The 26643-nt window shown below is 36.1% G+C and overlaps 1 protein-coding gene across 1 annotated transcript in view; it reads right to left on the bottom strand.

Annotated features, from left to right (window-relative positions):
* Positions 1-1102: 1102 nt before the first annotated feature.
* Positions 1103-26643, bottom strand: part of ROBO1 (roundabout guidance receptor 1) — a 455516-nt gene continuing 429975 nt past the window's right edge. Inside the window, exons 25-29 of the mRNA XM_059688081.1 lie at positions 21992-22398; positions 18604-18756; positions 10290-10598; positions 4330-4526; positions 1103-2764 (exon numbers count right to left, since the gene is read on the bottom strand). Coding sequence (XP_059544064.1) covers positions 2750-2764; positions 4330-4526; positions 10290-10598; positions 18604-18756; positions 21992-22398 — 1081 coding nt within the window. The 3' untranslated portion in view covers positions 1103-2749. The remainder of the gene's footprint in view (positions 2765-4329; positions 4527-10289; positions 10599-18603; positions 18757-21991; positions 22399-26643) is intronic.

Below are 26643 nucleotides of genomic sequence, written 5' to 3'. Positions count from 1 at the left end.
CTATGTGTGCAGTGAGTATAATATGTGTACAATAACTTCAGTCCATGAATACAATATCTTGTATTGTTTGGGAGGTTTACAGAGTCCATGTCATATACATTAATGCACTAAATCATGACAATAGCTCCATGAGGTAGGTATTATTAAATTTACAGGTGAAGTACCTGAGACTTAGAGGTCAAGTGACATGTCCAAGGAAACATAGCTTGTGACAAAACAGACTCAAAGCCAGGCCCTCTGATGTACATAATTTTTATGCATAACACATACTATAAGTAAAGAGAGAGAATAACTTATATATGTTCAACTCATCAAGGGAAACAGAAAAATTAGGTCATTAAACATGTCCCATGAATTTTTTGCTTGAAATACTTGAAAGCTGATTTTTTTACTGATAGGTCTGTTCATTTCTAAGTAAATGCTGGTGATTAGTTCATTCTTGTGAAATTATATTTCAGATTAAATCCCCCCTTTAAAAAGTTTCCTAGATTTTCAAATTGTGATCAACACAAAAATTGTCAATGTATATGTCATAGGAAAAACATGTTCACTAGGTTCAATTGCTCTTGGCACTTCCAAGACATGATGCCCATCTCCAGCGCCCAAAGCTGAATACTCGAATAGGCTGACTTTAATGAACAATAATGTGATAAGTATTGCACTGTTAAAATGTCACATGAATTTGTAACAAGAAAGCAGATAGTTACTGATAAATATTTTGTAGTTATATAATTTACTTGTTGTCAGGACACAAATGGCTCAAACTTTACAAATCTGATTTATCGTAGTCAAATCCTACTTCAGAAATAGGTTAACTGAAATTCAGATACACCTACATAAATATTTCAGAGCAACCTTAATAGTAAAACCTTCCTCTCTGATCAAATGACTTTTAGGTTTTCATTTATCTTACATCTTTAATTTCAGTGGAGAAAAGGAGCATTTTTCCTTACTATAAAAAAACAAAAACCTGGTTGTTCATAAAACAGAATGTTTAACGATCTGATAATACAGTAGTGAAATGTTAAGACAGCACACCTTGTGATTAAATGGAATAATTTGATCACACAATGAAAAAAAAAGAAATCAACACAAGAAAGAATGATGTATTTGAGAACATTTTTAATAAATAATGTGACAAAATTACTTTTTTGATTACTGGATTTTCAGTATGCAAAATTATGGCTAAAAATAAGAGGCTTCTTACATGAACATAATGAAAACATTAATCACATGGATTGTTCCCTTAGTACTGCACACCCTTTCTATGTAACTTTTCAATTATCTAAGTGAACACATTTAGTTTTTGGTGAATACCAGCTTTTTTTTTTTGTGGCCCCGTTTTGTTTGGCTTTGTTTTCTAGTGGGTCAGGCCTGATACCTGTGTAGGAATAAGTGTACATTTTTTTCTTCAAATAGCACCAATTATAAAGTCAATAAAATTTATATAATGACAAAAAAGGACTATACAGTCAGAGGGCATCATTTGGCAAATCAAAGCACATAATGCCTCTATCTGAGCTTATAAGGAAATCTTGTAAGTTTCAACATTGGCCACAACAAACTTAAATCTCTTTTCCCTTAAGTCCAGGAAAAGTAAGAACCACTGGGCTTATGGCCCACAATAAAGTACGCACGTGACTTCACCATCTGTCATCATTCAAATATTCCAAATACAAACATAGAGCATTAACAAAACAGGTTAAAAACGCTTCTCAACATTTTTTTTCAATAAGACAAAAAAGGTTAATAGTTACAATGGTTTACAAATAAAGTTTAGTGATTGTGCTTTTAAAACCAAAAAAAAAAAAAGTTTAAAAAACAGTGCATTACAAAAACAAAAATCAGACTTCCTTAAGTGGCACTTCTGAAAGTTGAACTGACACTACCAGAAGAAATTTAGGCCAGTTAAGATAGGGATGTTCTTATTCAATTGGTCATTAAAAACATCCATTTGTTTGTAATATGCAGTTTTAATCGGTTTTTGATTGAAAAATAGAGTAAGGTTTTTGTTAGGCTTACTTATGACAATGACTAGACAACCAGAGATCCAACTGGCTTCCCCCTACTTATCGAAAAGACGAACATTTCCAATAAGAATATACTTCAGTGATTGAAATGAAGTGAAAAAAAAAGTATCACCAGGGGTTGCAAAGAGAATATATTTACAATGTTTCTACCCCATTCAAATTAATTGTGGTTGTTCTGCATTTGCTATATTTTTATTCTCTCCCAGGAAAGGGTGGTATGAAAGACTGATTTTAAAATCACGTGACAATGAAGTATGTTTTAATTTGCATTAGCAGTTGGTTATAGAAAGATTATATCTTCAGAGCCCTTGGCATGAGGTTGATTAATCAACTTTGTATCTTTGATCAATATTTTGCTATAAATTGGCTTGGTATATAAGCAGTGCAATGCCATATCTCAGGGGCAAAATGCAGAAGAACTATTCTGTTCCCTTCTGCTGGCTGATGACGGAAACACGAATTCAAATACTTCCCTTGCTGGAAGTAAGTGTAATGGTTTGTTCCAATAGTGAGAGGACTAGGGTGGTTCCTCATAGAGATAGGGATCAAACAACAACAATAAAACCCCAGTAAAATTTTTAAAAATGGTATTCCAGTAAGAGGCCAATTTGTACACTCTGATTGCACTGAACATTTTATCTGGCGTCATGTGTCATCAGACATGAGGCATCTTGAGTGACAATTTTCACATTAGATCTCACAAGCCTCTCTGGTTGTCTTCAGCTTTCAGTTTCCTGTAAGAGATAAGTTCTTTTTAAGTTTGAAAATAAATCTTAGAGTATTATATTTACATGGTTTTATTCTTATGGTTTTTGTTTTTCATTCTTTCACTAGCATACATTGGAAAGAGCTCATGGCAACCGATTCATTTGTCAACTTTAATTGGTTTTGAAAGCAAATCCAATAGTTCTGTAACAAGTACCAACTGCGTTCCACACCGTGTCTCTGTGTTGCGGGTGTGGTGCTGCTGAGAGAGGAGCAGTAGTAGGCTGAGTTCTCTACTCCTCCTATCCCAACTTAGCATTATAGCTAAAATTTTACTGGTTTTAAATATTGGAGTCATCTATATACTCATCTATAATCATCCCACAAAAGGGCTCTTCTTTAAAAAACTAAAAAACAACACAACACTTGAATAGCAACTTCTATAACAGTATTTGCAGGAGGAAAGTATTCTTATTCTAAACCTCAAAATCCAACTACATTGTGCATGATGAGAAATTTAATCAAATATAATTACTTATAATTTTAATCTTGTATTATTTGAAGTTACAGTTTAACACTCCTTTAACAATATACTTGTGATTAAACATACAGTTGACCCTTGAGCAACATGGGTATGAGCTGTGTGGGTCTATCCATACACAGATTTTTTTTTCAATAAATACTGTATAAGTATTTTCTCATCATTATGATTTTCTTAACATTTTATTTTCTCCAGCTTAATTTACTCTAAAAGTCTAACTTATAATATATATGGCATACAAAATATGAGTTAATTGACCGTCCATGCTATTGGTAATGCTTCCAGTCAACAATAGGCTATTAGTAGCTAAGTTTTGAGGGGATCAAAAGTTACACATGAATTTGTTCACTGCATGGGCAGGAGGGTTCGAAGTCCCTAATTGCCCCGTTGTTCAAGGGTCAACTATATCTGCAAAAAAAAAAAAAAATTGTCCTCAACTTGCTTTCTTATGAAATGGAGGAAACACAATCTTAAAATGGGAGGTGATTTTAAATATTATAAGATTGCCAACTCTGTCTGATACCTATTTATAGATTCCAACAAAAAAGTGTATCTTTGACTCAAAAAATGTTCTCTTCCACATGGAAAAGTCAGTGTCAGGACTGAAGGTGAAAAATAGTGGGCCAAATCAGCTGGATTGACCCTAGTGATCACTAGGGTGGTAGATAACACAGGCAGAATACCCTCACTCACATCATATAACTGTCACCTTATTGGGTTTTTATAACTTACTACAATACTATGAATTATAATTACTTTTAGATCAATAGTTCTCATTTCCTAAGAACATGCTTGCCATGTAAATTTCTTATCTGAATACCTATAGATGAATATGAACACTAGATCTAAAAGGAAACTATTATTACCGTTTAAAACTTTAGAATGCATTTCAAGAAAATAATTATTTTTTTTCAGAATTACAGTTTCTGGCATCACTGATATTAGGGTTTGTGATAAAAAATAACGTTTCTATAGACTGATAGATGCTCCTGACTTTAAGGCTGATATAATAACTAGTCTAATGTTGAGAGATGGAAAAAAAGTTATAGATACCTCTAATTCTTCATTATTATCTCCTCCTCTTTCATATCCTCCAAGAACTTGCATTTCTGCAATATTTCTTCGACCTACATTTGCTTGTTCTCTTTGTCTGCTTCCTGATCCCCTTGATGACATTGAGCTTGAAGAACTAGGATCTCTGGGATTATTGGATGTCGGAAAAGTAGGTCTACAGTAAGGTAGAATATCCTCTGTGTAATGAAATATGACAAGTGCATATGAAAATCATTGTACATCTTTGTTCTATAATGTATCACTCATGTTTATAATTCTGAATGGGGAAGCATCAATGTTTTTGAGGACTAACTGAAAACATTTTATAACAACAACGAATAAGTCAGCACTGGATTTTATAAATGAAAATAACAAATCTTGCTGTTTTCTTAGTCGGGGTTGGATTCCACTCAAAAGCTCTTGTCCACTCAAAATCACTTGAGAACATCTTTAAAGAAGTAAACCAAACCTGGAGTCGAACTTGGTTCCCAGTTCTACATTTCACCATGTGATCTCAGGTCATTTCAGGCTTTCGTTTTCATTTTTCTAAAAATGCCCTCAGGAGCTTTTAGTACTCATTTGAAAACAGAAGAGACAGTAAAATACCTATGTAAACTCTGAAGAATTATTCTAGGGCACTTAATGGAAACAATGCCTAGTCTCCTCTAACTTCAAAAAACAAGCCACTCCAGATAAATATCACATGATCTCACTCATTTGTGGACTATAACGAACAACATAAACTGATGAACAAAAACAGATCCAGAGACAGAGAAGCATTGATCAGACTGTCAAATCTCAGAGGGAAGGTAGGGGAGCGTGGGGATAAGGGGGAGAGATCAACCAAAGGACTTGTATGCATGCATTTAAGCCTAACCAATGGACACAGACAACAGGGGAGTGAGGGCATGAGTGGGGGGGGGGCAATGGGGGGATAAGGACATATATGTAATACCTTAATCAATAAAGAAATTAAAAAACAAAAAAAAACCCCAAACAATTCACTCCAGTTAACTGACGTCTCCTGAATGTCTATCTCCATACTCCTTTAAATCTGTTTCTAGTTCTGTTGATGCATCCTTCAACCACTCACTTCGCTCCAAAGCCTGTCCACTCTACCCTTTGGACACCAAACACATAAAAAAAACAATAACAACTCTTCTACATGTAGTTTTGTTTTCCTTCCCAAGTACGTCCTCTGTTGACCACATGGTATGAATGAAATCTGGTTTCCACCAAAGTTCTCTCCATGGAAAGGAGGATGGCTTGCCTGTAGCTCACTAACACCAGCTCTAACTCATTGTATAAAAACATTCTCTTCTGGTGAAAGCCAAACCATATACTTATGGAGCCTGTTTAGGCTCCTTAATGCCACCTTTCTCCTTCCATTCTATTCATCACAACTTTCACTCCTGAAACAGACTTCTGACTCACTGAGGTTTCACAGTCCATGAGGACCACTTCTTCTGCAACTTAACTTCATAGCACTTGGTCTCCTATAACCTTCACCTTTTGTCCCTATTCAGCAACCTCTTTACCTCTATTGACTTTAGTTTTTGACAAACTACAATATGATAGAAGCCTTCTCTTGCTAAAAATTTTCCCCTTAAGCTTGTGTGCTACATTACTTAATACCTCTTTCGTCATTGCTCAGCAAAGCTTCTTGAAAAGTAACTTGAACTCTATTGGTAGATGCAACTCCCATTCACTCTGTATTCCAGGGAAATCTACTCATGCCCACATTACTACAATGAAACAGGAAAGTCACTGTTGACTTTGATAATGCTAACCATGCTTCCTTCTTCTCTGGCCTTAATTTGGAAACCACTAACAATTTAAACATTACTACTCTCTTAGCTTATGGTCGGTCCTCCTTCCTTCTTGGCCAGACTTCTGTGGGTTTTTCTTATGCAGTGCCTCTTACATATTGATGCCCTGCAGATTTCTACTTTTAGCCCCTTGCTTGTTCATATACATATTCCCACTCTGGATGATTTCATCCATTCTCACAGACTATAACCTCTTCTGGAATATAACTGTCACGAGAGTGGGTATTTTTATCTGATTTTGTACTGATATACTATCAGCTTGACATATAACAGGTCTTCAATAAGTAGTTTTGAGTGAACAGGTGAGTGGCTTTAACTACTATTTATTATGATGAATCATTCATTTATATTTCCAACCTGTGAACTATGCTCTGAATTTTAGGCTCCTACAGCCAGGTCAATTGAACATTTCCTCTTGAGTGTCCCTCAGACTCAACACATCCAACATTAATTTCATCATGCTCACTCCCCTGAGATTTATTCTTCCTCTATATTCTCAAGCTTATCTAATAACATCATTAATCATTAAGACATCAAAAACAACAAAAAATGGAATTATTTTAGACTTTTTCTCTTCCTTCCAATAAACTTAAATGGACAATTCCACACATTCCAGCACATAACAAGCGAGGCTGATTTTTAACTCTAAGAAGTATCTTGAATTTTCTCTTTCAATGATCCTGTTCTCATAGCCTGGTTTATATTCTCCACATCTCCTGTCCGGGAATTGTAAATATCTCTTAACAGGTCTCTGCCCTTTGAGTTATTCCCTTCTAAACCCTTTCATTAAGCCGCCGTTTTCTTCCAAGAACTGCGGGATCTCTATGACTTAAGCTCACATTGACCTCAAGAGCGTCACCTTTACTATCTAGTGGTACTGAATTTCTTATAGTCTCCTCAATGTACCTCAAAGCTTTTCTCCCTTTTTTTGTATTTTCTTTTACCCAAGGATGTGTTTTTACTGATTTTAGAGAGAGGGAGGAAGGAAGAGAGAGATACATTGATTGACTGTCCTGACCTGGGATTGAACCCACAACCCAGGTATGAGCCCTGACTGGGAATTAAATCTGCAACCCTTTGGTATACAGGATTATGCTCCAACCAACTGAGCCACCTGGCCAGAGCTGTACCTCAAAGATTTTCATGCTGACTTTCTCTGCCTGAACACTCTATCCACTGTTCTCACCCAAGCTAAATTCCACCCATCCTGAACACTCAGCTATGTGTCATTTCTACCAGGAAAGATCAAGAAGTTTTTCTTTACATTTCCGAAAAGATTGGGATAATTGTCCCCTCTCTGGACTATCAAGTATCATGACACCATGAACATTATACCAATTATGAATATATCTGTGAACCTATAGATAACCTGTCTCCCTCTCTGATTATAAGATCCTTGAGGTCAAGGTTCATGCTTATATATAAATTTCAGGACTAGTATGATGTTTAATAACACAGTTGATGTTTGATATAGGTAAAAATAAATTGAACTAATTGAGTAAATGTCCGCCAAAAGACCAGACATTCTACTCTCTTTAATTAAAAACAATCATTTGTTACACATGTAAATCAGGGTGCCTCTTTCATTATAAATAATTATAGCAATGCATAGAAATATTAATTTAACGACCACAAAGGTCTATGGTTCAAATAAGACTTTGGGAAAGCAAGACATATAAAATAATAACTGGTCATATATAACAGTGTTTTCCATGGAAATAGGCTTCCTTATTTGTAGAGTGATTGTTCTAGTGTTCTTTCATTAGAAATATTTTTACAAGATAGAGGACAACTTAATTGAATTTGTGAAGATTGATAAAAATAACTTAGTCCTTTGTTCTAATTCTGCATACACCAAGGTCTTTCTGGGTTTATAAAATTATTTCCTGAAGAAAGCCAACTACTTGGGAGGGAGCTTGTTTATGAGCAGCAAATTGGCCCATACTTTCAGGAAAGATACAAAGCTAATAATTTAGAGCATGACATTTCGTTAATGAATCATAACTTGGAGTATAGTTACCATGAGTCAAAAATTCAGATAATCTTTGGCTTAACTGATAAAAAAAAGTTAAGTGTTTTAAACTGATATTGTGGAGATGTCACCAAGTACTCTGTGAACATGTAGCAGAGACATCTGTCTGAAATGCACAGCTTCACTCAGCACTTCACTGCCAAGTCTGGCCCTAGGTCAAGAGTTCAGGTTTCTGTCACAGAACAAAGTGCAACTGTCCTCCATATGGAAGGAAGTTGCTAACGGCCTGGTGCCCATAAAAAACAGAACAACAGATTGATGTCTGATCTTACCAAAATATACCTATTAAAAGAGAGCAGTAAAGTGCCCTTTTATGCTTTTTAAGATTCATTTCCCTATCACTTTTTCCTGACTCCTTCATCAATAACCTTCCTTTTCTTGTATCTCTTCCTCTAAAATGTTTTTTTTCTTCTTAGTCTATAATAATGTTCACATACCTTTCCCTAAAACATTCTCACAGATTCTGCCTTCCTGCCAAATCCTTTCCCCACCTTTTTTTCTCTCCCCAACCTTCTAAAAAGAGCCTGTGCTCACCATCTCCCTTCCACAATTTCCATTCACTTTCACACCCCTGCAGTCTGTGTTTTATTCTGACTACTTCACTGAAAATAGTTCTTTTGAATGTCACACATAAACAACGTGTTGCAAAATCTTTGTATTCTTCCCTACCTATACCGTGGGCCACCATTCACATTCCACTTTTATTTTTGTGGCATTTCATATTTCTTCCTATCTTAAAATTTCCTCCTCCATTCTTTCTAGGATATTATTCTCTCTAGTTTGAATACCTTATCTATTTTATATCTGAGTGGGTCCTTCTCAGTTTGCATCATAGAATTTTGTTCCTGTGCCTACTCTTTAAATATGATCATCCCTGACTACTGGTGTGCACATTCTCACAGAGTATATGGAACCCATCTCTTTCCAATTTCGCATCCATTTCACATAAGTAGCTTGAAATCAGCCTTTTTGGGAGTAATTACACAAAAGAAGCATATGGCTACAAATTAGAGTTTTGCTTTGTTTTCCTCCTAGAAAATTGATTACTATACATTAACCAGTATGCCGCTGTTGATAATGTGGCCTCTGAAATTCATGCAATTTTTACCTTTGTAATGGTTCTAACATCCTCTCTCTAGTTGTAACCTTTCTCCTGATCTTTAAACTTAGTTCTCCAAAGTCTTATTGATTTTTTTCCATATCTGTATTCTTGACAGCATCTTACTCTATTCAAAACTGAAATTTTTTCCCCATCACATCTATGATTTTCCCTGTATTGTCTACATTGCTTAACACAATTATGTTCCACTAATCTTACAGGCCATCTAATTAACACTTGAGTAACTTCTTTTTCCACTCCATTATTTTATTTTAGTTTCCTATATTCAATTAGTCACCAAGTCCTATGGGGCCTATCTCTGAAATACCTATGTAGGCTGTTGTCTCCTCTTTATTGCACAACTGATTTAACTCAATACTTTCATATTTTATATCTATATTTTATAGAGTATTTTCAATTTTCTGATATTTTCATTTACCTGATTCTAGTCTCTTCCTTAACTATAACATGCTGCCAGTCATTTTTCTAAAGTACAAATCTGATTATATATTTTATTACTCAACATTATTTGCTGGCTCACTGCTGCCTATATTATATATCTCAAACTCTTTAGCATACTATTCCTGGCCTTCTCAATCTGGCCCAGCCACCTTTCTAGTTTTATCTTTTGCCATGTGTCTCTGGCCCCAATATCCTATTCTCCAGCCAAACTGGAAAGGAGTGCTCACTAAACATTCAATTTCACACTTCCATAATTTTTTCTACCTATTTCCTTTACTTGCTCTTCCCTTCTCCCTATTTAATCGGTGGAAATCATGTTTTCTTTTTTTTGAAATATAACTCAAGTGGCAACTAAGGAAGTCTTGTATAATGTATTAGAATGAATTGTTAAAAATTATTTGGGTATATGCATATCTCCTCCATTAGAGAGCAAATTTCTAAATCTTACTGCTTTTCATATGGCCCTGGAGAACCTAACAGCATGCCTTGCAAATATGTGTTCAATCTATATTTGCTTGGTGCTTAAATAAATCAGTACCTTGGGTGAGATGAGTCTTTGCTGGTGGAAGGTCCCGTTTTGCTGCCTTGTTTCCGCGTCCTTTCCCATCATTTTGCTGTTCCTGTGCTTCTCTGGGTTCACCTGGATTTGTTCGCATTTCAGCAACTTGTCTTCCATCCAATACTTCCCTCCCCTTATAATTGCCTCCTTTTCTATCTGATGATCTGTCTGTTCTTGCTTCTATACAGGGAAGTTTTGGCACCATGACAGGTCGTACTTCCAGCTGTGCCTTGGATTGGACAGTGGGTGACTTTATAGCAGGTGGTGGCACAGGAGGAGGTGGAAGATCTAAACAGAAATGTTTAAAATAATGTAAAAGTCTGCCATTTATAAAATAAGCAAATATTAGAAATAGCATTGGAATCACATTCATCTGGGACTAGAACAATTGAAGGCAACCAAGGAATAAGAAGACCAACAATTTTAATGTACTTTTTATCTAGCACAGAAATATTGATTTACAGAGCTGAGGCTTATAGATTATCTAGTCTTAGGGTAGCTAATATAGGCATAAATGCTGTAATATCCCCAACCTCCCAACCACTACAGATCTTCCTAATTGATTTCAGCATAATGTTGCTGATTCCAAATACATACCCTTAGTCTTTCAGACAACCACTTCAAATTGATTGAAGTTGGCACTTGAGTTGAGGCGTATTTGCTATCTCTAATCTAGCCTAAATCCTTTCTTATTTTGAACAGGGAAACTCAACAACATGGACGTTAAATTATTTTCCAACCTCCAAGGTAGATGTGACCAGAACCAGGACTAATGCCCTCAGATTCTTAATTTCTGGCTCAGTGTTCTTTATACTGTTTCATTCTATCACATATTTATAATCCACCATTCATTGATAGGAATCTCTTAACTTTGTATATGCAACCATAGGTTTTAAATCAAATAATCGCTGGGATAAATATAGAATAATTTCAACTATCTATCTATCTATCTATCTATCTATCTATCTATCATCTATCTATCTATCTATCATCTATCTATAGTTATAGCTATATGTTAATATGTTATATATACATAATAGAACATTATATATAATTCAATTTCTTATGTTATAAATACAATTAAAAGATACTTAAGTATAAAATTTGAAATTTAGAAAATTTACTTAAGTGGTATTATTTTAATTAACTCTTATGTATACTCTAGGGAGGAGAAATATGTATCCTTATGATAGTTGGTAAGTTAGTAGAAGAATATGAAGAGATTATAGTTTTAGATATTTTTGGCTGCAATGTAGATGTTGGATTTTGAATCCAGTAGACTATTAGGTTGTTTTTAATAGTTCATAAAAATAATAACAGGGGCTAGAACTATATTAGTGGCTATTCAGATGGCTGCTCAGATGTCTTTGGCAGAGATTAAGGAAGAAAAGTCAATATTATTTAATAATCAGCCAAATACAGTAGGAAAGGGAAAGGAAAGAACCTATAAGACTTTTAGGGTTTTTGTCATAGTTGACTAGGTGGATGAGAGAACAATCACTGAAGATAAATAATGCAGGGATGAGGAAGCAATGTTTTATGAAGAAACACTGTAAGTTCAATTTCATTTTATTTTATTACTAGTGACCTGGTGTACAGACTTGTGTACATTGAAAGAAAATTATTAGAAGGTGGCCAGAGGGGTGGGACTGGGCGAGATAGGCCAGACACACCCTGGAGCCAACCTCCCGCGGTCCCTCCCCAGCGTTGCAGAGTGAGCGGGGTCCCTCCGGCAGGTGGGGGTCCCTTGGCCTGGCCTGTGGGGGTTGGGCAGAAACCGGCTCTCCCACATTCCCCCAGGGGTCCTGGGTATGAGAGGGCATTCTGCAAAGTTGCTGTCATACAGGGTGTGGAACACAAATGCAAGTGTACAGTAACCAGATTCAGGGCTGACAGTGCCCCAGCAACAACATAGCCCACGGCTGAAGGTGAAATCACTCGGCCCCACAAGGAATCGGGCTCCCTCCTCTCTGGTTTCAGGGTGCGTCACCTGAGAACTGCTGCTGTCAAGTCACTGCAGCTTGGCCGCTGCTGCATTGAGCATCTGTCCCCTGGCGGTCAGTGTGCATCATAGCAACTGGTCGGATGGAGCCATATATATACATATATATATGTATATATACATATATATATTATTTTTAAAAAATATTTTTTATTGATTTCAGAGAGGAAGGAAGAGGGAGAGAGAGAGAGAAACATCAGTGATGAGAGAGAATCATTGATTGGCCACCTGCTGCATGCCCCCCACTGGGGATTGAGCCTGCAACCCAGGCATGTGCCCTGACTGGGAATTGAACCATTGACCTCCTGGTTCATAGGTCGATGCTCAACCACTGAGCCATGCTGGCCGGAATGTATGTTCAATTTTAGAAAAGTGAGTAGGAGAAACCTTTGCAGTATATAGATAGAGATGTCCAGTAAAATCTGAATTTCAAGAAAGGCCAAAACCAGAGACACAGAGATTTGGGAATTATCAGCATAGTTATGTTCTTTCTTAATTCATGACTTTAGAAACGGTATTTTTTTAATAAGCATAACCAATGGATGCAGACACCAGGGGGGTGAAGGCATGAACGTGAGTGGGGTCGGGGGGCAATGGGGGATAAGGACACATATGTAACACCTTAATCAATAAAGAAAGAAAATAAAAGAAATGGTAATGTTTTTACATTTAGATACTTAATGTCTATATGATAGAATAAATCAACTAAAACATTTATAAAACATCTATTAAATGTTTAGTATTATAAAATTAACTATAAAATTTTAAACAAAAAATACATATTTACATGGTAAAAAATTTAAAAGTCTGTAAGATCTTAAAAGTATGACCCCCTCAAACCTCCCAACCTCCATTTCAAACACTCAATATGATTATGCAGAAATGATGTTTGACTAGTTTTTATATAGATCATTCCAGAAATTACTTATTCACATAAAACGGGGCTGCCAAGACAAATAACATCAGGGAGCACCTTTAACTTCTGAAACTATGGGATTATATACAACACAATGGATGTCCGCCCACTGATCAAAAGTACCAAAATCAAATACAAAGCCTTTCTTTCTTATTAACATCAATAGAATTGTACCTCTTTTAGCTAATTGTGTAGTTGTATACATTTCCCTATATGTACATACAGCTGTATTTCTTCTTTTTAAAGTTCATATAATGCTCTATTTAATTAATATATCATTATTTATTTAGTCAATCCCCTACAGAGAAATATTTAGGTTGTTTCCGGATATTTTAGTATTACTGACAATGATCTCTGACTATCATTTACATATACAAGCATGAGAAGCTATTGAATATTCAAATTTTGTATTGAAAATTCTTAATAGCAAATTAAGGGTCCAAGGAAGCATCAATTTTAACCTAGTGTTTCTCATTCTTATATTATTTAAAAATAAATTAATCCTTATTTTGTCCCGTAGGTAGGTTTAAATTTTTTTGAAATTAATTTTCTTTTGATATTATGTGCTAAAGCTAAGACATTCAAAATCATTGTAATGGTCTTTGAAAACAACAAAAAAACTTGAAGTACCATCTTATTACCAGTTGTTTTACTCAGGAATCCATTATTAAAACTTTTATTTACATTTTTGTTGTTGTTAGTTTTCATGGCTCACCATGTTCTTTTTTTTCATATAGAATAGCCTCAAAGTTTCATCTAAAACAGTGGCCAAAGTACAGCCAACAGCACTAATTTTCCCCAGATTCTAGAAATTCAAATGATTTTAGTTTTACAACATATATTGCCATTGTCACTAGTGCATGACTTTCCTCCTCTACTACTTAAAAAATAAATTTAAAAAATAATACTTAAAAAGATGTAATATCATGAAAGCACCTGCCACATCTGCTACTTGTTTATTAAAAATAAATAAAAAGAGAGTGTTCAAAGAAAGATGATACCACATGGCTTAAAGCCAAGAAACCCAACACCACAGAGTCCTGCAGTTCAGACTGAAACTGTAACTTGAAATGGGAAGAGGGGGAAAGTCTAATTCTGAGCACATCTGGAAGCACAGGGAAGAGTGCCTACAGTCTCATTTCTATACTGTCTGCTTTCTATACACTTAAACTGGATTGCAAGCAGATTATCAGGAAACTGATGACTGCCAGTATCTTCAAGTCAAAAAATGTCTGGGCTTAATAGATATCAAAACTGATGGTAATATATGACTCTCAAGACAAAATCTATTACAAGATGCTTTATATAGGTGCTATCTATAAAAAAGGTAAAAAAAAAAAAAAAGAGAATCAGAGAACCCAATGGTTATTTTAAAAGTTCTAACTTCCTGTATATAATTGCTACTGTATCTAATTGATAATTATAGGGATATGCTGGGAGTTTTTATTTCTTATATAAGCAGATTACCAAATAAATTAATTTTAGGTGTTATAAAATAATTAGAATCAAATCAGAGATTATCATAGTATAAATAATTCTGTATTTGATGTAGTGATAAATAGTGCTTTCATCCAATTCATACCACTAATAGCTCAAATTGGATTTAACAAATGGATCATGAACCTGTCATATTTATGTCTAGGCTCTTTATATAAAGAAGTAAAAACTATTCTTTACACAAGACTCTCCAAATACCAGTAAAATGCATGCAAAGTAGTATGTAGGAGCATGTGCATGCAGACAGTTCTACTGCATTAACTTGCTAAGGAGACCAGCACTCTATTTACTTAACTGCCTAAAGTCCCCAGACCTTGTAATTAATGATAAATCAAGTCAAAATAATGTCATTCCAAAGAGGGTGGTGAATTTATAATTTATGAAAAGTAGGGCTAGAGAAATAATGTAGATTTGGTTTTTAAATCAAGTATGCAAATGCATTGGAAAGGGTTGAAAAGAGGGGGTGGGAAGAATCTATTAGAAAGTCCTAGAAATGCACTTATGCTTGGTTTTAACTTGATAGGATGCTGACTGATAAATATTCATATATTTTCATCCTACCCTTCATCTGGATGAAACTTGTAAGTGGCAAATTTGAAATAAATAGTTAGATTATGCCTGTCACTGTGACTATAGCGTGGAGCACTTGGCTTTGCACTGGGTTCTTCCTAGGTGCTATGAGCAAGATATGGTCACAGTGCCACCAATCAGGGGCTAGAGCATTGTTATGGGCTAAATTGTGTCTCCTCAAAATTCCTATGTTGAAGTCCTAACCTCCGTACCTCAGAATGAAACTATTTGGATTTAAGGTCTTGAAAGAGGTAATGAAAGTAAAACGAGATCGTTAGGTGGGCACTATTCCACTCTGACTGGTTTCCTTATAAGAAGGTATTAGGACACATACATGTATTGAGGAAAGAAAAAGTAAAGACATAGGGAGAAGATGGTCATCTACAAGCCAAAAAGAGAGACCGCATAAACAAACCCTGCCAACACCTTGATCTTGGAGTTTTAGCCTCCAGAGCTGTGAGGAAATAAATTTCTGTTGTTTAAACCATCTAGTTTATGGTACTTTGTTATGGCAGTCCCAGAAAACTAAGGCTAAAAGTCCAACAGAGCTTACTGACAAAAATCATTACAAATTACTCTTCATCATTGCAGACATAGCCACACTTTATCCTTCTTTATGTAGTTTACAAAAATTCTGCAAAAAAATTATGATTTAAACAAAATTTTCGAAGTAAAGATGTTACAGTCTCAAGACTGATATGTCATTTTCTGAAAAGAGTTCACATAAAAAGTCTATTGACAATAATCAAACTCATCCATCATAGTTAATGTATATTTAATTATTAAAAAGCAAAAATTAAAAAAACATACCCTCCATGTTTTGCTAGTAGATTTAATTCAGATTTTAACAATTGGTAGCTCTTTCAATTATATCCTCCTCCCCTTTCTCTTTTTTTAAAAAATATATTTTTGTTCATTTCAGAGAGGAAGGGAGAGGGAGAGATAAGCATCAATGATGAGAGAGAATCATTGATCGGCTTCCTCCTGCACACCCTCCACTGGGGACCGGAGCTCACAACTGGGGCATGTGCCCTGACTAGGAATCAAACTGTGACCACCTGGTTCCTAGGTCAACACCCAAACATTGAGCCACACTAGCTAGCCCCCCCGCCCTCTTTTTTTTTATAATTGAACAAACTGTGTCTGTCATTGAGTTTCTTCATGAAATAGACTATTTTTTCATAAAATGCATTATAGTAATTTGATAAAATAATTTCCAAGAAAATTACTTTTGTTTCAATGTCCATTGTTTCAATAACCACTGTTATCAGGAATATGTGCATTTCTTCTATTTGGTGCATTAAGAAGAATATGCATTTACATAATTTTAGTCAATCAATATGCATTATGTGGTATATATAAAATAACACATAGTTTTGTTATTTTTGTCTTTACTAAATTAGAAAGCATCCAGAATTAAATTTAAGACTTGTTAGGACAATAAACATAACTAAAAATACTTGGTTATCAAAATGCTGAAAGGAAGTGAAAGGTAACATTTAAAAAGTAGCTTTAATCATATCTCCATTTTGTCTGTTTTTGTGACTTTGAAAAAATAAATATCGACTTCTACATTATAATATATACTATGATAATTTTACATAATCACTTTAAGAAATAAACAATTAGAAATCCAAAAATATTTCAAATTAACTTTTTGGCTTTACAAATATTTCAATTATTTCATTGTTATTTATTTCTAAAATAGACTTGAAAAAACTTGGGTGCTTCATTGTTCAGTTTAATAGTTATTTTTCTGGGATTAGTAAGAATTTAAATTTAATTATTAAATATGCTGAAATAAGTACTACAGAATGTGGGACAATACATATAGATCACAATTTTCAAGCACAGTGCAACTTATAGCTATAAATTTATGCTATGCCCTTTAAGTTGGCATTACATTATTTAAAGTATTTTTAAAAACCATCACTCAATGCCAGAAGCCTCTCAAACAAGCATAAATAAGAGGCAGAAAGAGCTACACACAGCTCTAGGCCAGATTTCCTCCCTTATGAATTCAACTTGGATGTGTTTACATCAAGGTTTGATGCGTGACCCAATTTTCAGTTAGGGGCATCTCTCTTCTAGATAATAAAACTAATACAACAGCTATAAAACTTGGAAAATGCCATTAAAGGGGTCCCATAAATGTAAAAGTGCTGATAGAGTTTGGCGATTTATACCTAGTGCTGTACCTTCACAGAAGCACACATGCACAAAGCCACTGTAATAACCCTTCAAAAATCAGATAATATTCTGGCAGCACAGCTTTACTGACAAAAGAGTCCTGGGCAGCAGCCAGGAGGCCCAGGTGTGCCAGGTCCTGCCAGTATTTAATGCAGCCTAATATCAGATAGATGCCAGTGAGAGAAAATACGCGGCGTAAAATAGAGATAATAGCATGGACAGCCACTCATTGCAAAATTACTTGTGCTCAACATGCTGTGAGCTTTGTATTAAATTTTTCTGTCAAGTGGCAGGAATCACGGGGAGAAGTGCCTCAGAAAACCCTGCTTGTAACCTTGGATAAATATCTATAATATTAGGCTTTCATATGATAATGGCAAATGATGCCCTTTTGAAAAATTGCTGACTGGTAATGAAAGTCCTAATCAGATTGCGGTGGGAGAGGACCGGGAGGTAGGGAATGCCGCCTGTGACTCCCTTCTTCCCCCGCCCCTTCAGCAAATTTAGCAAACTTGACAAGATGGGTGAGTCTGCGAGAATTTATCTTACATGAATTTCCAACAAAGCCCTTGGGGTTGTTTTAGAAAACAAGAAGGTGGCAGTTTAATAAACGCTGGGCCACCTGAGGCACTTTCATTAAAGACTTTTTTTAGACAACATCCCAATGTTTGCATTATTCCCCTGAGCTCCCTTGTGAATACAAGCCTTAACTCTTCAGTGAGAGTCGGTACTGGATGTAAAGGCATGAAGAAAGATGATTCGCTTCGGCCCTCGGTGTACAACCTAACTGTTGGTAACACTAGAGTTAGAATGAATATTCATATGAGTTAATTGTCTTCTATTTGAATGCAAAATTCCACATGGGGGAAAAATGAGAACACTCTGAAAGATTGATCAATGAATCTGATGAAATTTTACACTATACCATTAGTTCAACTACATTGATGTCTACTTGTTTGAGAGCTTTAAAAAGTCGGTCATTCCTATAACTACTATAAGGCTTACTGAGAATGAATGCTTAATGTCATTTCTAATGTCAGTAGATGTGTTTTCTAGTCATGAAGAGCCGGATAAATGTGCGAGATTCATAGATGTTTTCATCATTTCAATGGACTTACCATCTGTGTAGGCTTCTCTGCGCAGATGTCCTGGCTGGTGTTTTGGTTTCTTGGCTGGCCTGGCCTTCTGCATCACAGCGGTGCTCATGTTGCTGTCCGTAGAAACAGGACTTGTGGGCCGAGGGCACTGGGGTGCATGGAAGTGTCGGCGGCCTGAGAAAAATACATCAGAGTCAAGCTCATCAATAAATTGTAATAATAATAATCATGAAAACTAGAAAGATCCCTAACTTTTAAAAAGCTTTAGTAAACAATTTTAGCAAATAATAAGATTTCTGACACTCTGCTTGCACTATCCATTGGGAAAAATACTTTAAGTGCATTTTCAGGCTGTTTTTTTTCCCCCCCACAGTACTTCTATCCTATTCATTTTATTTTATTAAAGAAAAAACATTCCAATTATTTTTTGCAACAAACTGCACTAAAATTATTGCTAAATATATACTAATTAAAATTTTCATAAAACACTCAATGTTGCTTTCTCAAGGAATAGCCAGAGTCCTTGAGAAATTCATGTACTCAGAATGAACAATACTAATTAAATCTTCTATTTTAATTAAATATGTTTGCTATTCTTTGAAGGTAGATTCCCAATATCTTAATATATTCTCCAGTATCTTCTCTTAAAGGGGCTTGGTATAAAGCTAACTCAAATATTTAGACCTACCCAAAATACTCACACCTCTTTTTTATTACGAGATAGAAACTTGCAGATTCTGGATACTTCAAATGACCCCACCTGAGACTTTTATTTTTCTCAGTAGTGGCAGAGGTGGGTTTTGATTATAAGTATACCTCAGAGATACTGCAAGTTTCATTCCAGGCCACCAGAATTAAGCAAGCATCACAATAAAAGGAGTTGTAATCTTTTTGCTGGTGGCGGGCCTTGCCTTCAGTTTGTAAAACACACATCAGTGAGGAGCAGCAATACATGGAACCACAATAAAATGAGGTATGTCATTATTTGGTTTTGGAGAGACAATATTCACAATCAGATCAGATGCAGGTGAGTTGCTCTCATAGTCTCTGGCTGTCTTACAGAGATGTTGCATTACAGTGGCACTACCCACACATTTAATCCATCATGGCAATGGACATCTATTGGCCCTGTACTTGACCCTCACTATTTTGGTTTCTAGAAATTTCAAAGACACAATTCCACAACTTTTTGTTGTACCACAAGAAACTTCCAACAGACCTAAACATGGTTTTTGACTATAAATAGGAGAATCCACATATAGTGAAATCAACATATTTAAAGGTGCTAAATGAAGCATATAAATAAGACATGAATGCGGCCAAGTGAGAAGCAATGTGATAGGATCATTCATTCACATTAACTTAAGTCATATGATATGCAGCACCCTTTCCTGAAAAGAACATTTTAATAGGCAGATACCAGTGCACGTTTAGTTCATTATAATTATGAGCCAAACTAAAATCAGGAGTGCTACTAAATTATGATATTATACCAAACTCTCTTTAGCTATGATGGAGACTATTACAATTGTAGTTACGTATCCATGAAAAGAGAGAATTAGGGTTGAGAGTAAACCCATTATTTATTCTATTATATAAGGCCATCTTCTGCTATAGATTCTAAGGCATAAGGTCTTTTCAACTTGAATATGATGAATTTTTAACGTATTTCTATGTTTCACTGATTTAATGAACTGAAACACACCCTTAATGCAATCTGAAAGTAGTAGTTTGAGATGTTTAATTTTATTTTTTATAGAAGATTAAAAATAAGGAGAAACAAATGTTACATATAAAATTAGAATGTTATATCTGTATTAGAAAAGATAGGTAGGTTTGCATCTTATTACATTGAGCAGTTACTGGGATGGGGGGAGGAATTTTGGTTGCATATAGACCTGGCTGAAATAAATATACATTCTACAAGAATAGGTTGAAAGATATTAGACATGTTTTTTGCAACATATTTTTGATAAATAATATATAGAAATAACTTTGTGATGTGAGTTAAATTTTCTTTGAATATATTTTCTTTGAATGATAAAAATTAATGACCAATTCAATATATGAAGAGATCATGAAAAATTCCCAATGCAAAGTAAACAAAAAAATGGCAATTCTTGATTTGTTGTGATAGTCTTTCTCTCTTGTTGACCACATTATTTTACTCTTGACTACCAGAAATACACACACAATATGTATATGAGTGTGTATATGTATATATCCCATTCTATTAAAAAATCATGTGATAAATGTATGATTTAAATTATTTAGTAACTATTTACTTTTTAAACAGGGTCAGGAGTAGGAGATAAACAAAAATGGGTTAAAACATCAGAATGGTTATATGGTTATTAAAAACAGGCTACTGGCAATAAAAAGGAAATTATATATAGAAAAATATATATGACTAGAGGCCCGGTGCATGTAATTCGGGGGGAGAGTCCCTCAGCCCGGCCTGCACCTTCTTGCAATCTGGGACCCCTCGGGGAATGTCTGAATGTCCTGTGGTAATCGGACATCCTTCTTGCATTCCGGGACCGCTGGCTCCTAACCGGTGGCCTTCCTGCCTTCATCATCATCCCTAACCACTCGCCTGCCTGCCTGCCTGATCGCCCCTAACCACACTGCCTGCCTGCCTGATCGCCCCTAACCGCACTGCCTGCCTGCCTGATCACCCCTAACTGCTTGCCTGCCTGCCCGATCACCCCTAACCACCTCTGCTTCAGCCCCGCCACCATGGCTTCATCCAGAAGGATGTCCGGAATTACTTCCGGAAGGTCATTCAGCTGCCCAGTCTAATTAGCATATTACGCTTTTATTATTATAGATTGCTTGGTTTAACTTGAAAATTATTAGATTAACAATATTTACTTTATGTATGGAGCATATTTATGCTTGGAAATGTATGTCTATTACAAACATCTTTATATCTGTCCAATTAAATTAATATTCTAATTGAGAATGAAAAGAATGGGGGTGAAAGAGAAATAGCCCCATCTCCAATGGTCTCTCCTGGATATTAATCTAGTTCTCTTAGGGGATTTCAAATCAAATGGGATAAGAATTTTTTGATGACTTTTGACACCTTAATAAAACCCCTATAATACAAACCTCATTTAATTATCTATATGTCTAAATAAATAAAATATATATTTGTTATGACTATCTTAAAAATAATAACTTCCAAGGTAGCTTCACTCACATTATATATGATTTATTTAATGGGAAAAACAATATTTAAAAATCCTTGTCAAGAAAAAGAATCGAGCTATGTCATATTCTTGGACCTTCACTTCCTTAGGCAGAAAAAAAGAGAAGCGTAGTGAGAGGGCATTTCCACAGGACACTCCAGGAGATGCCCAGCCACTGATGTATACACGTTGGTTGGTGAGAAGTGGTGGCTTACCCGCGGCGTCCTGCATTTGACGTCGTGCCACTTTCAGACCAGCATACTCTGCAGCTGCCGCCACCGCCTGGGCGAAGTCAGCATCGGTGAAAAAAGAGCCGTCGGAAGAGCTGACACTGGAGCGCCCGCTGGAAATGTTGTCCTCCTCGGAGGCTGAGCCCCAGCCGTTGATCATGGACCCAGTGACGGAGCTCTCCAGGTCGCCGACACTGGAGGCAGGGGTCTGCTCCAGCCCACGCAACAAAAGCCTTCTGGTCTGCATCTTCGCCACTTCCATGTCGGCTTCGTCTTCTTCCTCTTCTGGCGCGTCCGTATCCATGTCTGAGACCAGGGGGCCTGAAATGTAGCCGTAGGTGTGCGGTGGGGAAATCGGCCGCGGCGGTGGCGGGGGGCTCACAGGCTGCCGTCTGCAGGAAGACAAACAGGTATGGCTCAGCTCCCCAAAGCATATATTAACCAAGAAACTCACAAGTATACCCATTTAATCTTCGCTTCTGTGGATCTAATTTGTTCAGAAAAAAAAAAAAAACAACTGGAAATCAGAGTATGTCTAAGTTTTGAGTTGTAAGAAATTTACCTCAAAACCAGTCATTTTTAACCAAGCTGGACTAGTTTTAATTTTTTTCTTTTTTTTTTAAATCCTCATCTGAAGATATGTTTTTATTGATTTTAAAGAGAGAGGAAGGGAGATGGAGAGAGAGAGAAAAAAACATCGATTGGTTGCCTACACACTCTGCAGACCAGGGATCAAACCCACAACCTGGGTATATGCCCTGACCTGGAATCGAACCCACAACCTTTCAGTGTACAGGACAATGCTCCAACCAAATGAGCCACACTAGCCAGGGCCAAGCTGGATGACCTTTTGATTAAAGTTTAATATAAATACACTCAGCTATCTATAAGTCTCCTCAGGCTTTAGCATATGGTTAGGTTCAATTAAAAAAAGAGGGGGGGTAGTACTTATTTTGACATTGATGTCTGTGTGTTTTTCCTAAAGCATACTCGATAATTATTGGTAGCTTATTATTACCAAAGACAACAGACATCAGTCTTGAAGCAGACTATTCCATAAACATATAAACATGTTCCTTTCGCTTTCTTTCATTGCCACCCCTATCATTTTAGGTAGACCAATTCATTTTGACCATAGACAGAATTTTTTAGTATTAAAAATTTATACATTCAGCATATGACATAATTTCCTTTAGATTTTATTCTATGTTTTAAAAAGGCTATGAGCTTGGCCAGTGGGCTCAGTGGTTGAGCATCGACCTAGGAACCAGGTCACAGTTCGATTCCCAGTCAGAGCACATGCCTAGGTTTAGGGCTCTACCCCCAATGGGGGGCGTGCAGGAGGCAGTCGATCTATGCTTCTCTCTCGTTGATGTTTCTATCTCGCTCTCTCTTTCCCTTCCTCTCTGAAATCAATAAAAATATATTTTTTAAAAATAAACAAGAAACATGTATTAAAAAAATAGAAAGTATACAAACTACAAAATAAGATCTAATCAAAACCTAACAAAGGGACCTACTAGAGAGAGAAAAAGGGAAGTCCAATACCAAACAGTTTTTAAGACGGGATGGCAATTGTTCAAAGAAAAACGTTTTGAGCTTTTTATCCCAATGAAGTGAGATACTTCGACAAATTTGTTTTATTAACACCAATGTAAAAGCACTAACAAAAAAGGATTATTAAAATATTATAATTGACTTATTTATTGAGTACCTACTTTGTAACTAAGTATATTTTACAATGTTAACTCATTTAATTTTCACGACAACTTGCCAAACTACTTCTTTTATTATCATTTTATAGGAGAGGATACTAAAATTCAGAGGAATTAAGGACCTTGACAAAGTTTCCACAACTAGTATGTATCAAATTTTAAATTTAATCCCACATTTCATTTCCAGGTCATGAACATCTTCTAGGAATGATATTACATATATATGGACACATACACATATATTTACATATATATATATATGTAATTATATGTATACTTTTTATATATAGACTTAAGAATTATTAAATATAATGTGTTGTTTTTTATTTGTTGGTGGTTTCTAATGTATCTGTGTGTGGCACTAGAAGAAAATTAAATGAGCTAAAGTTGAAGTTATTTAAAAGATTAAAATGGATAATAGTTTCAATATGGAGTGTGTTATACACATAGGAGGAAAACCTTTGTTTAATTTAAATTGCAATAAAATGCCATCCTTAAATGTTAATTTACAGTTCTTTGTCAGCATGCACAGCCAAATACCACAAGAAACCTCTTTTATAAAAGACATATAAGACTTTTAGCACCAAAGGGACTATTTTGACCATCAATAAAACAATGTAGAAGAGCCAACTTCACTATGAAACAATGCCAGCATTGTTGTATTTGGGTAACTCACATTCTGTAGAGTAAAAACAGCTTCATGTTAAACAAGGACTGCCTTTTAACTATTACCACCCTGTGCAAATCACTGTAAATAAGGCAAGCCCAGGGAATGTGTGATAAACATGTACAGTTTGAAATATGTAATATATTCCATTTGAAAACAAAAAGCCATTTCAGGATGCTGCACTCAAGTGGGACTTGCCACAAATGACCCTCAACCCTCTAGATCGCCCCCCCCCCAGGGGTTTCAACGTCTCTGAAATAATGTACAAGTATAGACTGTGGATCACAACACTCTAGGCTCCTGCAAAAATAATGCCTTCATAAACATGTGTAAGAAAAGAAGAAGACAAAGACATTGATTTCTGAAAGCAGGTGTTTATATAGTTTATCACATACCATTTACCAGATATAGGACAAAGGGGGAAATGCATACCTTTGAGGCTTTTTTCTGAAACTGTTGTTGCTTCAATACTTTGTATAATAAACCATTACCTGGTTTGTAAATAGATATGATGTTTAATTTGCTGTTGCCTTCGTACATTTTTTCCTTGCAACTGTATCATATTCCATTTGCCCATATTACTAAAATATCTCTCTCTCCCTCTCCCTTCCACTCTAAAATCAAAGCAGTACAATTCACCATAGCTAAGATTTGGAAACAGCCTAAGTGCCCATCAGCAGATGAGTGGATTAGAAAACTATGGTACATATACACAATGGAATACTATGCTGCGGTAAAAAAGAAAGAACTCTTACCCTTTACAACAGCATGGATGAACCTGAAGAGCATTATGCTAAGTGAAATAAGCCAGTCCGAGAAAGATAAGTATCACATGAGCTCACTCATTTGTGGAATATAATGAACAACATAAGCTGACAAATAAAAATAGATCCAGAGAAACAGAAGCATCAAACAGACTGTCGTCAAACCTCAGAGGGAAGGCAGGGGAAGGTGGGTAAGAGATCAACCAAAGGACTTGTATGCATGCATATAAGCATAACCAATGAACACAGACAGTAGGGTGTGAGGGCTGTGATGGGGGGTGGGAGCAGGCGGGGAGAGGTCAATGGGGGGGTAAAGGAGACATATGTAATATTTCAACAATAAAGAATTTAAAAGAGAGAGAGAGGGAGAGAGAGAGAGAGAGAGAGATTTTAGTTCTAGACTCCTGAATCTGGATGGACCCTGTGGCTTCTCTGACCAATGAATGTGACAGAAGTGAGACAATGTTAGAAATTCAGCTAAATAGTTATGTTCCTTGCCTGGATGGGCTTACAGCCAGTGGAGGAGACAAACAATTAATTAGCTATGCAATGATAATGCAGTATTCATGAATCTCCATGACAGAGGTTGTCTAGGGTATTGTGGGAACACATAGAACTGGTCCCATCTCAGAGGTGGGACATCAGAGAAATACTCTGTGGAGAGTATCTGCCACTTAATCTTAGGTCTAAAGGATACACAAGTGTTAGCTCCAAAAAAGAGAGGGCTAATGTGTTCCAGGAAGATGGCACAGCATGAGGAAAGACCTCAAGGTGGATGAGAATTCTGGCCATTCCAGGAGGTGCTGGAAACAGAGTGAAGGCAACCAACGGGAACAGTGAGGAGTGAGTGGCAACGGCAAAGGGCTGTGATTGCCACGTTAAGGAATCTGGCTTTTACTCTTAGGGAAATGGAGAGCTACTGAGAGATTTAAGCAATGGAGAGACTTGATCAGTGTTGCATTTTAGAAAATACCGCTGCACAGTCTGCAGCAGGAAGGTCCGTTCGAGGAAGGGAAGGGGCAGGGCTAGGCAACAAGCCACTTACAGATCATTACAGAGATACAGGCAAGAGACAATGGTTGTCAGAAGCAGGAAAGTGCCTCCATCACTGGAGACACATGTATCGCTCTGATTGATATTTAAGTAAAAATGTGTCATAACGAGAACTTGGGATAAGGGTCTGGTGCTCTAGGATGGCATCTGTAGAGAAATAGCATGTACTGTTAATGAGCGCACCAGCGGGAGTGGGAGGTGACGGGAAACAGAAGTCATCTACTGAGGGGCAGGAATCCAGAGAGGTCACGCCCTTGAGAAGAGACCCTGGAGTGAACTGGATGTGGGAATTACAGCGTTGTACTAGTACATAGCATTGGAGAGGTAGCCCGACTTAGCTGTCCAACATTAAGAAACTTTAAATAAGTTACAGTGCACATTTGTTTAAACTGCATATCTAAATAAAAAGTTATTAAAATAATGGCATATCACAAAATC

Source organism: Myotis daubentonii, chromosome 3, assembly GCF_963259705.1.
Source record: "Myotis daubentonii chromosome 3, mMyoDau2.1, whole genome shotgun sequence".
In the NCBI taxonomy this organism is placed as follows: domain Eukaryota; kingdom Metazoa; phylum Chordata; class Mammalia; order Chiroptera; family Vespertilionidae; genus Myotis; species Myotis daubentonii.
This window is presented reverse-complemented; position numbering and strand designations above follow the sequence as displayed.